Source organism: Dermacentor albipictus, chromosome 3, assembly GCF_038994185.2.
Source record: "Dermacentor albipictus isolate Rhodes 1998 colony chromosome 3, USDA_Dalb.pri_finalv2, whole genome shotgun sequence".
NCBI classification, from domain to species: Eukaryota; Metazoa; Arthropoda; class Arachnida; order Ixodida; family Ixodidae; genus Dermacentor; species Dermacentor albipictus.
This window is the reverse complement of record NC_091823.1, coordinates 81,997,643-82,013,382: the sequence shown is the minus strand read 5'-3', so window position 1 is coordinate 82,013,382 and position 15,740 is coordinate 81,997,643. Positions and strand designations below refer to the sequence as shown.

The window sequence follows — 15,740 nt, the reverse complement described above, 5'->3', positions numbered from 1 at the left end:
CCGTCCGTCCGTCCGTCTGTCTGTCTGTCTGTCTGTCTGTCTGTCTATGTGTCTTATGACCAGCAGCACTCTGCAGGAGAACTCACCAAGATATTTTAGCTATAAAATAAAAAAAGCAGTCGTTACTGCTCGTGGTAGGCAACACACTAATAGGCCGTGCCTGCCTGCCCGCGCAAGCTGCAAGACCTCGGACCGACCATATAAGCCACGTCATATATCCACTAACCACCAGGTGCATGCCTCGTCTCGTTAGGTGCTACTTAAAGACTGCTAATAAGAAAATTCAACAATTATTAACCCTGCAGCTTTGCCGAGATTGCTTCAACAGTATAAACACTTTAACATTTCGAGGCAGCACTGCTGTTATGAAAGCTGTTGTAGGAAAGGGCTCCAGATAAGCTGACTGCCCACACTGTGCTAACAACCACCGAAAGTAGCACACAAAAAGCACTTTTCGCATTCAGCTCCCACTGAGATGCACTCACCACAGCCAAGGACTGAACCCGCTACCTCGTGATCTGCAGCAAGCATAACAACCCAGCGACTAACCTGGCGTGGCGGGTACGCCACGACCAATACTGTGCCACACGCAGTATTCAAACAGTGCAAAACAAGAGCTTGCAACCTATTTTTGTTTTTAGCACTTCAGGGGTAAGGAGAAAAGAATTCATTTGCTATGACGCAACTAAAATAAAAACTATAGCAAGCACCAGTCACCGTAGCCTACAGTGTTAACCATTTATTCAGCAAAATACAAAATATTTCTGAAAACCCAAACCAGTGAATACATATTAAAGGGACACTAAAGAAAAAAAAAAGAATTATTCGAGCTGTATTAGTGAATTACCCTTTTACAGTACAAATATAAAATATAACCACTGTTACCCCGGTTCTAGCAGTAACAAAAAGGTAACCACTGTTACCGCAGTTCTAGCTGTAACAGAAAGGAGAGATAAAGCTGGCGACACCACCTAGAAGTTTCCGCACTGGCTCGCCATGATTTCATAGATTTCGATGTCATCGACTTGGGCCAAGTTCATTTTTCTTTATCGGTAGTGATGGACTGCATTGCACTCTAAAAGAGTGAACCTAACAATACTCAAGAACTTTATTTAAGCCATGGCGGCTCTAGTATAAAAAACAATGCTCTCAAATCTATGATGTAACACTGACATACACTGGCACTGGAGTTTCATTGTGAAATTACAAAATAGAACTTTGACCTTCATTTTATCTTTTAATAAACTATATATTAATGTGAAATTAACGATACGAAGTTTTGAAAGATTGCTTTTATCAGTGTAATCATATTTAGTTCATGATTATACTGCGCTTAGTGTTACACTGACAATTTAAGTGAAGGACAGGACGCGGATGTACACCCGCGTCCTGTCCTTGCCCGCGTCCTGTCCTATACTTAAATTGTCAAGTGTAACACTAAGCGAAGTATAATCATGAACGTCCACCAACTAGCCCCCTTCATTGCTTTATTAATCATATTTAGTGTTTCTCTTTAGTGTCCCTTTAAGAATGGCCACAACATGACCACAGTATTGAAATACATGCCTACACACAGCGTGAAAAAACATAACAAGTAGTATAATAGCAACAACTTCTAAAAAAACATTCAGTCTCCTGCAAAATACACCACTACAACAGCCGGCCCAGTGACAAGGTCTTCACCTTTTGACTCAAACTCAAACAGTTAACAAAATGCAACAACTCCACTACAATACAGTAGCAGGTCAGTGTAAAAATATAATGAAGTAAAACAAAATAATACTTCAGCAAAATATCCTTTATCAGAGTACAGCATCTCGGTATAAAAATATTGTATGGCTTCAGTGCTTACATCGGATGCTGTAGTTCAGTTCTGATAGCTCAGAAGTATTAAAATATGCATTCACATCAGATGAAGCATTCAGGCTTTGCTCACAACATCAAAAACAGTATTATGCATATCTGCAATCTAAATCGGTCGAACTTGTCAAGTATGCTGCCATCTAAAGGAGTGTTCAGTTTAAGCAGAGATATATAGTGGACATAGTGACAAGTGACAACTGTTGTGCCACTTAGTACTTATAATGTTGAACTCAAGGATACGTAGACAGCCTGTAATAACCAACATGCGCTCAATATGCTTTTTATGTACACTTCTTTTGTAAGTGCTGCATTCTCCATTGCAATAAAGCACCCATAAAAATCATGGAGCTGCCTTATTTAAAGTGAACATTATGCAATTTATGAGAAAAAAATAATCTAGCATACATTTCAGAATGACTTAGGTAGTATGGCACACCAGAAGAGTCTTTAAACATTTTTTTTTTTGTCTGAGCTGCAATTTGTCATGATATTGTTTAGTGGAGTTGAGAATTCACAGGCAATCACACAAATATAAACCAATGGGAGACACATAGTGAAAAAGAAGACACAAAAATGCACTGTCCCATCATCCTTGCATTCGCATCTTCCATGCCACCTACTCATTTATCTGTGCAACTTCTGCATAAATAATGGTTGCTTTCTTATTCTTATCACTGTAAGAGCACCGTATGCAAAACAATATTCCAGGATTACTACAAAGAATATTAGTCTCAATGGGGGGGAAGACTCTATGTGGTAAGTGAAAGTCCTTCAAAACTCAGTTGGTTATGAGTACACACACCAATGTATTTGTGAGTGCATCCTATTCTCCAGTACACACAAACCAATGCGGGGGAATTTCATCATCCAGTATGCAATACAAGGAACATCAAGATTATCAGCAGACACTATAAAAGAATTACAAATGGGAGAACAAAATTGTCGCCAAGCCCAATTCAGGTGATACATAAACCTTCACAAGTCAACACCATTGACATAATGAAAAAGAGGGTCAATAACAGCCTCATAAGAGGAGGCTAATAAGTGAGCTGGTAACGGGCAAGAATTGCAATAAGACAGGCACTAATGTGCTATGCAACTGTGTGATGGATGTTATGAAATCAATTTATGTTAAATTCCATTAAGAAATGAAACTTACAGCCGGCAGCTAACTATTTAGCATGTGAAGTAAAAGCAGCTGAAGCAGCTAAGCATAGTTCATCTTATGCATGACTCAGTTGTGTCAATGCCCAAAAACAGGTAAATCAAGAAAAACTTTGACAAGGCTTTAGCCAGGTTGAACAAAAGGCCCTACACTGCCTGCACGAGTCACACTATCATGAAAACACGCCAAAAACAGCCCTGTCACTCTTAGAATTTGACAGTACTATAGAGCCACACCTAAATATTACTAAAATTTGGTGCAGAATAATAAAATTATTTGATTACTCGAGATGTTGAGGGGCCCTGAAACACTTTTTGAGCATAAAAAATTGTTGCCAGTTTGTCAACGAGGCTCCTGTGAACATGTGACCCAAATATTACTGCACTGCATGCAGCAGGGAATTTACAATCTCATTTCAAAAGTGGTGAAGAGTCACTTTCTCTTGCATTCACAATGTCGTCATTGAAAGCAGTTGGCCTGCCAATGCTGTTGGCTTATTTCGTGATCACGAGAACATTTTTAATAATATATAATTGCTAATTTTAAATTAAATTAATGAAAAATATGATGTCTACAATCTCGAAATGATGGAAAAATAATTTCATCTTTGCACTGTGTGTAGCGGCAGCTGCTGCGCGTGGCCTCCAAGAAGGAAGCGTCATGCTGCGTAGCATAGCCTACTGTGGCCGCCACGAAGTGCGATGACGAGCCCTTTCGCCTTTCTGATGAGCCCTTTTGCCTTTCTGGTGATAAGCCCTTTCAACGGGCAAAGCCCCTGGCTTTGCCCTCACAGTATAGCTTCTGGCTCGCTAGTGAAGACGAAAAGAGAGAGAATGCCAGGTATTGATGTGGTTACTCCACTTATAGTTGGAGGACACGAAAAAAATGTCTGGTGCGAGATTTGTGAGACGCCCTTTAATAGTGAGGCCACTCTATAATTTGTTAGAAAATTGTTTCAGGGCCCATTTAAAGATTCGAAAGCATTGTTCTGCAGGGATGCTGTGAACATGCACTCTGCTTTACAGTCTCAGCAAAAATGGTCAGCACCACACATGTTTATGAAATGTATTCATTAAATATTCACATAACAGTGTCAGAAATCTTGGTTGCAGTTATGCATTGTTTCTGTAGCTTTATGTAGAGGGATCGAGGGGATATAATCCGAGGGATTTGAAAAATATGGCTATCAAAAATCGCTGAGTGCCCTGTATTTGTATCCTTTCAGAACTAAGTTTTGCCATAGACTAGTAGCTGTAAATAAAGAATGGCTGCATTATTAGTGTGAATACGATAATTGCAAACAAGATCTAAAACATGGGCATTTTACAATAAAAATGGTAAAAGTAGGTAGGTATGTAAAATTTTCAGTGCATTTGTGTTGTGATAATTCTTTTGGGCGTAGTCATGGAGCTAGTACACCATCATTAATTTCCATGGAAAGTGTGACAGCACAAAGCAGTTGCCTATGCACACATTTCGAGGACGCTGTCTCAAGTAAGCTGAACAGGGAATTCTGCATGAAAGAACTTGGTCACAGTTTACTTGTGCTGAACAAACTCATCAGGCATTCAGCACATTGACACAGGAGGGAGCACCAGGCTTTCAATGAGTTTCATGGAGGACGGGTTCAAACCTCATAGAGATATTTTCCAGGTAATGAAATTAGGAAATCCACTCAGAACATTCCATCAGACAAGCTGTGAAGCTCCAAGTTCAAGAGATACGATACACAAAAGCAGGTTTGTAATGACTGGCATACAAGGAAGAACTTTTTTTAATAAAGCATTAAGTGTGATAAGCGTACACCTCCCATTACTGCTACTTTATATACTATTATATATGAACTCTGGGCCTCTCCACTGCCAAACACAGATTTACTCAGGTGCATGTCATATGTTGTTACAAATTACTAGAAACTTTTTTAGGAGCATAGCAGGCTAAGGAGACTTCACGTGCAGAATTGGTGACAGGAAAGAACAGGTCTCAGCAATTTAATTAATAAATTAAGACATTACAGAGAATTGCTCATCTATTCATACACTTTGAAAGAACAAATAGCCAAGAAAGAACAGCGAAGTGAATGTGGTAGCAGCTGGGTTACATCCCGTGGTCGTAAGTAGTTATTACTGTATCATATCCCAGAACCGTGCTGATTACCACCAATGTTCTCACACCACTTAGAACCCACTGATGGCCTCGCGTAGTTTAGCTGCATGCAATTCTTGGCTGACAGAAAAGTCAATCAAAAGTAAAAGACCGCTTCGCACACAAAACACTATGCAACTGCAGGGCTCAATGTTGTTTCCTGTTTAGGATGAAATTTGTTCCACAGCATCACGGACAACCACAGACAATTAACACCAATGTTAGAGGCTAAGTGCTTAAATGCAGTTCTAAATGGGAGGGAGATAGTGGTTATATCTATTGCTTTGGGTGTAAAATATGGCAGAGGCATGGCTTTCAGCAATATAGTGACAACTGTGCTACTGATCAGCACCATCATATTTCGATGTCAGGTAAGTAATATGTACGATAATATGCCAACATGGGACAGACAAGCAAAAGATGCTAAAAACATGCACAAACTACCCATAATGTAGACAGTGACATGAACCTGTGAACAATACTGTAAGGACTCCTAATTTCTGACAGATCACAATACAAGTGTTAAAGGCGAGTCCTATTACAGAAAATACATATTCATAAACAAATAAGAAGAGAAACATATGCTGAACAGCAGTCTAAGTCAAACTTTATCTTAATTACAGCTAAGATTCATTAACCATGACCATATTTTCTTCATCCCAGAAATCTCACTCCGCAATTTTTCTAAACAGGACCATCAAGAAGACCTTAAGCTGCTACATAGCACCTTGTAGTTTTTGTCACAGAATTCATTTTAATGCGATTATCATTCTTTAGGAACTTCATGCACATTTAGGGGACTGTCTGCCTATCTATCTGTCAGGCTGGGTTTCTAACCAATTTCCTGCCAACTTGGGTCGCCGCATAGCCCATGGTCTAATGGGTAAATTATCTGGCTGTTGTGCACAGGAACTCGGTTTGAAACCAGCCACCAAACCAACCTGGGTCACTCTGTACATTACATTGGGCACGTGATGCTTTTCAATGGATCTCTTTAACTCAACTTGGACCACTGAGTATGTGCTGTTGGACAGAATGCAGCATGGGCACAAGGCCCATGGCGTATCAGCTTTATTCACTTCAACTTCCGAGAGTTGGTGACTCTGCCATCAAAGTAGGCGATCTACGGCGCACATATTTTTTTATTTTTTATTTTTTTTCGGAAAGAGTCGACAGTCATACTACTGTCTTTTCGGCAGTACAACACCTCTGCTGCCTTTTGTGTGGTAGCGCGTCAGATCGATGCATGCAGCTTGCGACGAATCAATTTGGGACACAGGAGTTTCCTCTTTGCCCTCTCCTCCAAGGTCTTCAGGACAATGGGACAAGATAATTCCTCTTGCGTCTTACGATTGTGCCACCTGCTACAGCCTAGGGTCTACAGCCTACAGCCTAGGTTCTGTTGCCAAGTGATAAACGGTGGCTGGCTTCCCTAAGTCAATGATCCAGACTTCCACATGGTCCTGTAAGTCTGGTGTGGTGCACGCCTCGTGGCGACCACCAGAGTGCACCATTTGCTTCCGATAGTACTCTTCTTTAAACATCCGCAACTTGTTGTAATTAGGGAGCCGGGGAAGAAGTGTCTCGGCGACTACTGGAAGCGATGTGCACAATCTTCTGCTCACCAGAAGCTCTGCTGGAGAGTAACCATGCTTGAGCAGACTTGAATGGTAGGCAAGCAAAATGAGGCAGGGGTCTCCTGTTTTCTTCAGAGATTGGTCAAGTGTGTTTACAGCAGCTTCTGCCTAACCGCTGCTTTGCGAGTACTTGGGGCTCTATGTCACATGCTCAAAGTTATAGTTGCAGAAAGGAAGGAAGGAAGGAAGGAAAACTTTATTTGGTCCTGCAAGTAGTGATAGTGATAATTAACCACTATGCGAGCCGCTCCCACGTCGGGACCGGAAGGCCAAGCCTCATGGCCAGGAAAAGATTGAATAAATGGACCTCGGAGCATTCAAGAATTGTGGCCCATTATCGGTGACCACAACTTCTGGTATCCCATGCCTCAAGAAGACCGATGTGCAGTGGGCAACCACCACTGCTGCTATGAGAGTTCCAAGTCGAGCCATCTCAACATATCTCGCATGATAGTCTATGATGATGAGCCACCAGTATACATCAAGGCAGAACAGGTCCATTGCAACTCTCTGCCGGGGCCATGCAGGAAACTGCACAAACTCTGTGGAAAGCAGAGGAATCTTTATGTTCCTTCTACTTTGTAGGATCATACGACAAGCTCTGATGTGCATGTCTAGGTCGGCATCAATCGTTCACCACCAGACTGAGTCATTTGCTCTTTCTCTGCACTAGTCAACACCAAAGTGTCCTTCATGCAGCAGATGAAGGATTAGGCTTTGCAATTTGATCAGTGATATGGTATGCGAACTAAACATCAAGGTGCCACTATCATCTGCAATGCTGTCTTCGTGAGGCTAGTACTCTGAGTATGGGATTGAGGTATCAATGTGATAGCCAACCAGAGGTAGCGAGTCTGCGTAGTTGAGAACAAATGGTGTCAGACTCCTGTTCTTGTTTCAGCTGCTCCAGTAAAAAACTTGAGACAGGTATTGCTGAGACCACGTGCATAATGTAGCCTTCGATCTCTCTGGGCCAAGTCGGATGATGTCACGTCTTTCAAAGGTGACTTTTGAAGAGCATCGGCTACAATGCGGTATTTGCCCGGCACGTAGACATGTCGTAGCTGTAGTGCACCAGTCACATGTGCATTCACTGGAGTCAATGGAGTCAACTCTCCAACTGACTTGGATTCAAAGATAGAGATGAGAGGTTTGAGGTCCATCTCTAGTTGAAAAGGTCTCCGGAGCAGGTAGTCACGAAAACTTTTGGAAGCCCAGATGAGAGCGAGGCCTCCTTTTTCTATCTGGCCGTAGTGGCACTCTGTCACGGTGAGCAACGTGGAAGCATAGCTGACCACTGACAAGTTGCCATTCAGCTGTTTCTGCAGTAGCACAGCACCCAATCCATAGGAGGAGGCATCTGCTGTAAGACGTGTCTCCTTGTCTGGCAAGTACAGTGCCAAAACAGGACTTGATAGGCAGATCCTTTTCTAGTTGGCAAAGGCTTCTCCTTGCAGTGCAAAACCTTGCTTCTTCGACAAAATACTTGTTAGAGGGTGCAGAAGTTTAGCTATGTGCAAAGACAAACCGAACCAAGTAGTTGGCAATACCTGTAAGGTGCTGTAGCCTTGTCTTTGAAGTGGGTCTGGGCATCAACTTGACTGCTTCTAGCTTGCTTTCATTAAGGTTTACCTTGTTGTTTTCAAACATGTGACCTAAAAACACTATTTTGGTCACTCCAAACTTCACTTGCTTTGTTGAGTGTGACCCCTGCTTTTCTGTCGTATTCGATAGCAGCTCAACTCCTTTGTTCATGCTGTTGTCGGGTGGAGCCCCATATAGGATGTCCATATGGCAGACCACTCCACGAAGGCCTTATAAGGTGTTGGCCATACATCTTTGAAAGTGTTCTGGTGCTGGGCTGATTCTGAACGGTGGCCTATAGAAGCAGAACACCTACCAAATGGTGTGGTGAAGGTAGTCAGGATTTTGCTTCGTTCTCTGAGAAGGATTTGTCAGAACCCTAAGTTCGCGTCGACCTTAGAAAACTTGGATGCATTTCGTAGCATGCCTAGCATGTGTTCTACTGCTGGGATGGGGTACCCCTCTCAAAGGACAGATTTGTTGAGTTAAGTGAAGTACGTAGGCACATATCTAGAGTGCTCTAGAGGACTTTCATATGACAACCATCGGCACACACCACGAAGTTGGCTTTGCGACTGGTGTAACAATGCCGATGTTCTCCATGCGCTGTAGCTCCATCTTTGTCTTGTCAAAGAGAGGCAGCGGCACACAGTGAAGCAATGCCAGAGCAAAGGGGTGTTGCATCCGGCCAGAACTTTAAATCATACTCGCTCTGAAGCTTTCCAAGGCCCTGGAACAGGTCGAGGAAGTTGTGCTCGATATTGAGCGTACCAGCCAGTAAACCCAAGTGGGGGAACAAGCCAGGGCAGTTGATCGTTGGTTTGCCAAGAAGACCTGTGTGTAATGTTGGCAGGACGTAAACATTCTCGAGGCTTTGACAACCATTTCATGAAAAAGTTGATTTGGGATATGCTGAATATCTTCAGTGGTTGCCCGTCCAGAGCATAGAGACAGCATTGTGTTAATATTAAGGGAAGGTGGTTCTGAAACATCTCTTAGAACATGGGCTTGGGGACAACCCTCTCATCTGCTTTGGTGTCTATCTTGACACCATTCTCTGATTCGACTTGCACAAAGAGTTGCACGACACGGGGTATGTGCAACTCTTCAATGAACCTCTTTCACCCCAAATTGAGTCCCTTGGTATGTGCAACTGGGCATGTACAACTGGTCATGTTGTCCTTCAATGATAGCCTTTCACGTCAGCTTATGTCACTAGGTATGCGCCACTTTTCAATGAACCTCTCTGAAACCAACTTGGGTCACTGGATTTATGTACCGCTGTGTATGTGCCGTTCTCCAATGACAAAAAAAAAATCCTTTAAAATTTCTCCAGTGTTGGGCACAATAAGACTCGCGTCAGGTATATTCAGGAAACCTTGTCCAAATATTTATTCACCCAAGCACCACGCGTGGACTTTGTGGCAGTGCTGCTGGATGCCACAGCAGAGAGCAAGTGCAAGAGAGGAGCAAGGCTGCATAGACACCTGATACACGACACGCTTTGGAGGTGGCAATGCGGTCTGTCGCTACGTATTTTCAGTGATAATCGCACTGACATCGACATTCATCGTGAGATGCGCTCTGCCAAATTTTCTGTCTTAGATGAATGAATGGAAGAAACACGATTTAATTTTATCTTTACAGCAGTTCAATTGTGTACGTGAAATGCTTTAATTTCACAAATTCGTGCCTGCCATTAAATAAATCACATGGCAACTGCAGATGTTGCGATATGCAGCCAGTTGCTGAAACAACCTCTAATTTCCACTCATTTTATTTGTTATAGTCTTTCTTTTCTTTAATAAAGGCTTGCCATAATCCATAGTGTTTCATATGGCTACCAAGTCATCACCGTCATTACATTATTGCCAATGCTACAACTTGGTTGATTCATCCACCATTTTAATTACTTCCACCACCAAAAGAAGGTCCTTGGCACCAAGAGAAGCAGACATCATGGTTTTCCAGGAAGTTTTATGACATTGCTAAGTTACATCAACCCTCAACTACACAAGCTCATCCATCCAAGGCATGGAACTTGCACAACGCTCACTTAAATTTTCAACCAAAACTGAGGATCAGTGACTGTAAGGGTCAGTCAGATTCTGAGAGAATGGGCCACAGTGATTTGACTTTAAATGACAAGTATAATACCTGCAGTAAACCTGTGCTAAAACAACCAATGAGATTCACCGCAAGTTCCTTCTAGCAGTAATAAGCCATTTGCTGACTTTGCTGAGCAAATAAGAAACGCATGAGTTGCATGCACAACACAAAGTGACTTGTGTGCTGGTGGCTGGTGCAACACCTATCTCACACCAGCTGCACTCTAGGCCCTTTTTCTGGTTGTCCTGCATATCATAGTACAGTGTGGTTTACTAAATTTGTCACCTCAGTGAAGATCTTCTTGATAATCACTATATTTTTTTTAGCATGTGAAATCAAACACAGAGCTTCCACCTGAAGTGATCAACTATGACCATAACAAGGGAAGCCTTAACCTGCAGTCAACATTTTCACAAGCCGACTTGTATTCATAAGGACAACAACTTCTTTACAACTGTTTCTGGGAAGCTCCTGGGCAAATTTTCGACATAAACACATTTCCTACTAGCTTGACATTCTGCTAGCTAGGTGCCTGCAACTTTATACAGCCTGATGAATGGCTGCAAAGCATACAGTTAGCAACACAGGGTGTATCCAGTAAAAAGGTGTTGGACAACTGCCCCTACAATGGGAGAAAAGCTTTCCTTTACATCCTTTCTGTACTAATTTCACATTGACTCATTATTCTGACACAACACAGAAGGAAAAAGGCAGCCTTTTGCTTTTGTGTGGAGTTAAAACAACAGAGTACAAATGTGCTACCACAAACTTCTGTAAAAATACAAGATCCTATAAGCAAACTAACTGAAGTACAACTACGTGAGGCAGCTTCATGATACAGTGCACAAACCAGTTCTCTAACCTCACTGGCCCAGCAGAAGCAGCAACCTTCAAAGAATTGCAAGAAAATTTAGGTGGATTGAGCTGATCGCTCAGTGGCAGGTCATGCATCCCACTGCCACAATAAAATGTTAAATTTGGAATCTAAGGCTATAGTTTCATTAAAAATTGTTGATTCATATTAAAATCACACAAAAAAAATTGTTTCCCTCCACTTTCTCAGAGCAGAGAATATCCTCTCCTTTAACATTTTATTCCTGCAAATATGATAACAATAACTTGACTGCATTCCACCCTACAGCTGATGTTAGATTCCCATAAATTGCTTACTTCCAAGTTTTCAATTCTAATCAAAAAAGAAAGGCCCTATCCATGTATTAAAACAAGAGTACAAATGCAAAAATTTGTGATAGTCAGTAAATGTTACAAGTAGACAAAAAAATGCTCTGATATAGTACATAATCCTTACTCAATTACTTTTAGTTTTGCTGTTTCAAGGTTCAGCTATAAGCAATATTGATGCAAGTTTTACTTCTGCTACTGCGCATTCACAACATATGATTCAATCACGCTGGCAATATGGGCAATCTGCAGTGCGGAACAGATGTACGTAAATGCATCAAAAATAGATTCCACACAGTCAATACCTCATTACAATGTGCTCAGCTTAACTAACAAAGTTTCAATTAATTTTTCTGACCCCTGCAACTTACAGTCACATTACTGAAACAAGCCAACGATACAGATGTATTCATACAATATTACATAAAGCCTGAACTCCAGAGCTTATGACAGCATGTGCCTAAATTCCACACGCTCCTAACACTACCACATACAGATCTCTAAACTGTAAAGTGAACCCTTAAACTACACAATTATGAAATTCTCATTATAACATTGCATATAAAAACTGCAGTGTAAACTGTGTGGTCTTAACTAGTATGAAACTATGTAACAGCACAGTGGAAGCACACACCCCTGGACATAGCTCCAGATGGTGTACAATGCTGTCAAACAGCTTATAAAACACTGATAAAAACTACTCTGTGCCTGACGTTCGAAGGCGTTGAATCACTCCTCTGCCCCTACGAGTCGAAAAACGCTTTTTTTTTTTACATTGTCTCTCTGCACATTTCAGTTGTACTCCGTACTCTTTCACTGTACTCATTGTGTACCTACAGTAAGTATGCCACTTGAAAATGACTAAAGATACACTGTCAAACACAACAGGACGCATAAGATTACACTGTATAAAGCACATAAACACATTTAGCATGCAAGCTCCCTATCCACATTAAGCATTCTGTAGTTACGACAACAGCAATGAAAATTACATGCATTGCTCACACTTGGAAGTGAACAGCTTGAAAAGGAAGAGGCAGTGATTAACACATGCAACATGCTGAAGGCTTAAGGATAAATATGCAATACAGAGTTCTGAACTTGCAATAGATTTGTGATTTCAATCCTTTTTAGTGACAGAAAAGTGAGGCATGATGAGAAAGTAATTGAGGTTTGTATCTCTAAAACCAATCAATAAAGCCTGAAATGTGGACAAAGAAACCTTGAACGCCTTACTGCTGATGACCGATTACTTTTTCTAGTTTTGTGTGGGTGTGTTTTTCTAACAAGACCAGTAAAAATGCAATAGGCATTACTGGTATCACATTTTTTTAGAAAAAGATTATGTAAAATATGCAGGAGGGGCAAAAAAAAAGTTATGCACTTTTACCAATGTTTTTCAAAATTTATCATTGAGGGGTACCCCTCAACTGCCGGTGACAAAGTATCGTGCCATCACAACTAGTATTCTCTGATGCTGATAGCAAGTTAACTCATTGTGAAATTTCTGCAGTTTTTGCACACTTGCATATACGTGCAGTTTCTTGTCACGTCAGTTAAGGGGTTAAAAACAGGGCAACATTAAGCACTTTCCTTTTCTGCTACTGACACACTACCACTAGCAAGCCCTAATTACAACACTGACTCAAGTTTATTGGCCTCGTATACAGCTTACAACCAATCATTATATTTAGACTTGAGCTACGTCAATCTGAGCTCAAAACTGTCGGAACAAATACCCTGAAAGCATTTATAAATCTTTTGTAGAAACATAGCTCCACAGTCCAGGTGCCAAGTGCACACCCCTATGTTCTAGCACTATACTACTATGAAATGAAATGCAAATGTGAAAAAAAAGTAATAAGCATGAACACATCTTAGCCATGATCGTTAAGGAGCACGGTGTCGATCCACTGTATAACTATTCATTAATCTTCTTTTCGGAAGGGGGGGGGGGGGGAGGGGCATTTTTCGGCAACTTTAACTACACTTCGAAGCCACATGCTAAGGTCACAAAGGAACTGCTTTGGAAACACACACACGCATTACAGATGTAACTGAAGAGCAAACAGGAAAGCTTTGTAGTATTTCACTTAAAGCAGCAACAATTATGACATACCAACAGCTGTACCGAATGTCAGTTCACAAGAATCAGTGAAGATATTAAAAAAGTATCAGGAACTTGAGACTAGCTTAGCCACAAGAATCAGTCATGAAAAAAAAAGATTATAATTGAGGGGCTTCTAAACATAAGATCACCAAAACACTGCACTTGCAAACTATGGAAGACCAGAAATGTGTCAAAAATTAAGTGGGCAAGTGATATGATCAAGGATGTTCACCCGAGAAGAGCCATCATGTTAATAGTTCTATGAATCCAAGATGGGCTTCACTGTCCACTGCCACATTTCACAATTATAGCAGCCTTCCTTTAATAAAATGTTCTTTTCGTATATCTTCATGATACGAGAATGTCAGCTCAAAACGAAACTAGAGTCAACGACCGATTTTGAGGAAGCCCGATTTTTCGGACATGTCCAATAATTCGGACGCCTTCGCACCACCGCCACCACATACCCCACTGAGTCAATGTATAAGAATGTCTGAAATTTCGGATGCTAAAACCCCTAGGCATCTGACTTTCCAGACTTGTTGCCATGACTGCAGGTCCGAAACGGCATTAATCGAAACCACCGCAGCCGCCATATTTATTATGTCACCGCTGCGAACTTGCACTCTCGCGTGCAGATCCGCTGGCAGCCATAGCCACCGCGGTGGTGGCAACGCTAGGCCTACCTGCTTCGACGTTCGCTACCAAGTTTCTTGCTGTTCAGTGCTGTGCTTTTCGTTGAAAGAAATCAGCAGTGTCAGCAATGATGCAGACTCCGCCTTTGTAATCTTCGCCAATGGCTTCGAACCTCGAAAAGCAAGACGCACTGATAATCGGGTTCCGAAAAGTCAGCTTCACCTCAATACAGCCGCGTTATACGGTGAAGCATCCTAAGAATGAGAAGGGGCAATTGTCACGGAACACGCTATGTATTCCTTAATTATGCACGCGTGCACCCGCCGTCTCCTGTCGCAGTAAGAGCACCGATAGGCCTAGTAAGTGTACTCGCACACCTTCAGAGCTATCTCGGACATGTCTGTGGCAATTTGAGCCATGGGGGGCGGTAAAATGTATAGATTCATTTTTTCGGACTGCCCGATTTTTCTGGCGTTTTCGCGGCCCCTAGGGAGTCCGAAAAATCAGACGTTGACTGTATACTGAGGCTGTATTCGCCAAAATGCTCATTTTTGTGTGGCATAACATCTAGTTCACTTCGTTGAAACAATTGCCATTGTGTCAATACTCGAGACTCTAGAGAATTATGAGAAATAAAAATTGTGCTCACGGGAAGTGCACAAGTCCTTTTGAAATACTGCTCACACTGGCTTAGCCAGTGTGCCTCAATTTATGGAAAGTATGCAGAAGTGCCCAACTCTTAGGCTTCTGAAACAATTTCGCTTATCAAAACATTTCTTAAGCATAGTCGAGCGCATTAGCAGTCCAAACGAAACATGGTTTTCACTGACCTTTAGCCAGATGCTAATTTACGGCGTTTTAAGGCTCGCCTCAGAAGGCTTCTTCAATGAGGAATGACATTTTGGAATGCATGCATGCCGTAAGCCTGTCCACTGTTTTGACACCAAGGCCTCTTCGAAGGAGCAACCAGTCAACAATGTGATATGACTTGCCACCACCGACTGCATGCGACGCACTCCTTCAGTCTATGCTCAGTGCACGGACAGGCTTGCGAACGCTGCTGAGGTACTTGTAGACATGTGGCCAGATCTCCTTGGACTTCGTACCATGGAACTCGTGCAGGAGGCCCTTCTTGTCGTAGTAGGCTAGCAGGGGCTCAGTCTGGGCTCGATAGGCCACCAGACGGGCCCGCACCTGTAGACCGGTGCAGATAGTGACCAACGTTACTCAGCACACACTGTCATGCTAGTCGCATGTGTCGGACACTGTTCATTTTGAGCAGAGTAGCTCATGGAGGCTATGAAAGTCA

The 15,740-nt window shown here is 42.1% G+C and overlaps 1 protein-coding gene across 3 annotated transcripts in view; it reads right to left on the bottom strand.

Annotated features, from left to right (window-relative positions):
• Nucleotides 1-724: 724 nt before the first annotated feature.
• Ak3 (Adenylate kinase 3) overlaps nt 725-15,740 on the bottom strand; it is a 29,861-nt gene continuing 14,845 nt past the window's right edge. For all 3 annotated transcript variants that reach the window (XM_070535689.1, XM_065428141.2, XM_070535688.1), the window contains exon 5: nt 725-15,625. In XM_070535689.1, coding sequence (XP_070391790.1) covers nt 15,452-15,625 — 174 coding nt within the window. In that variant the 3' untranslated portion in view covers nt 725-15,451. The remainder of the gene's footprint in view (nt 15,626-15,740) is intronic.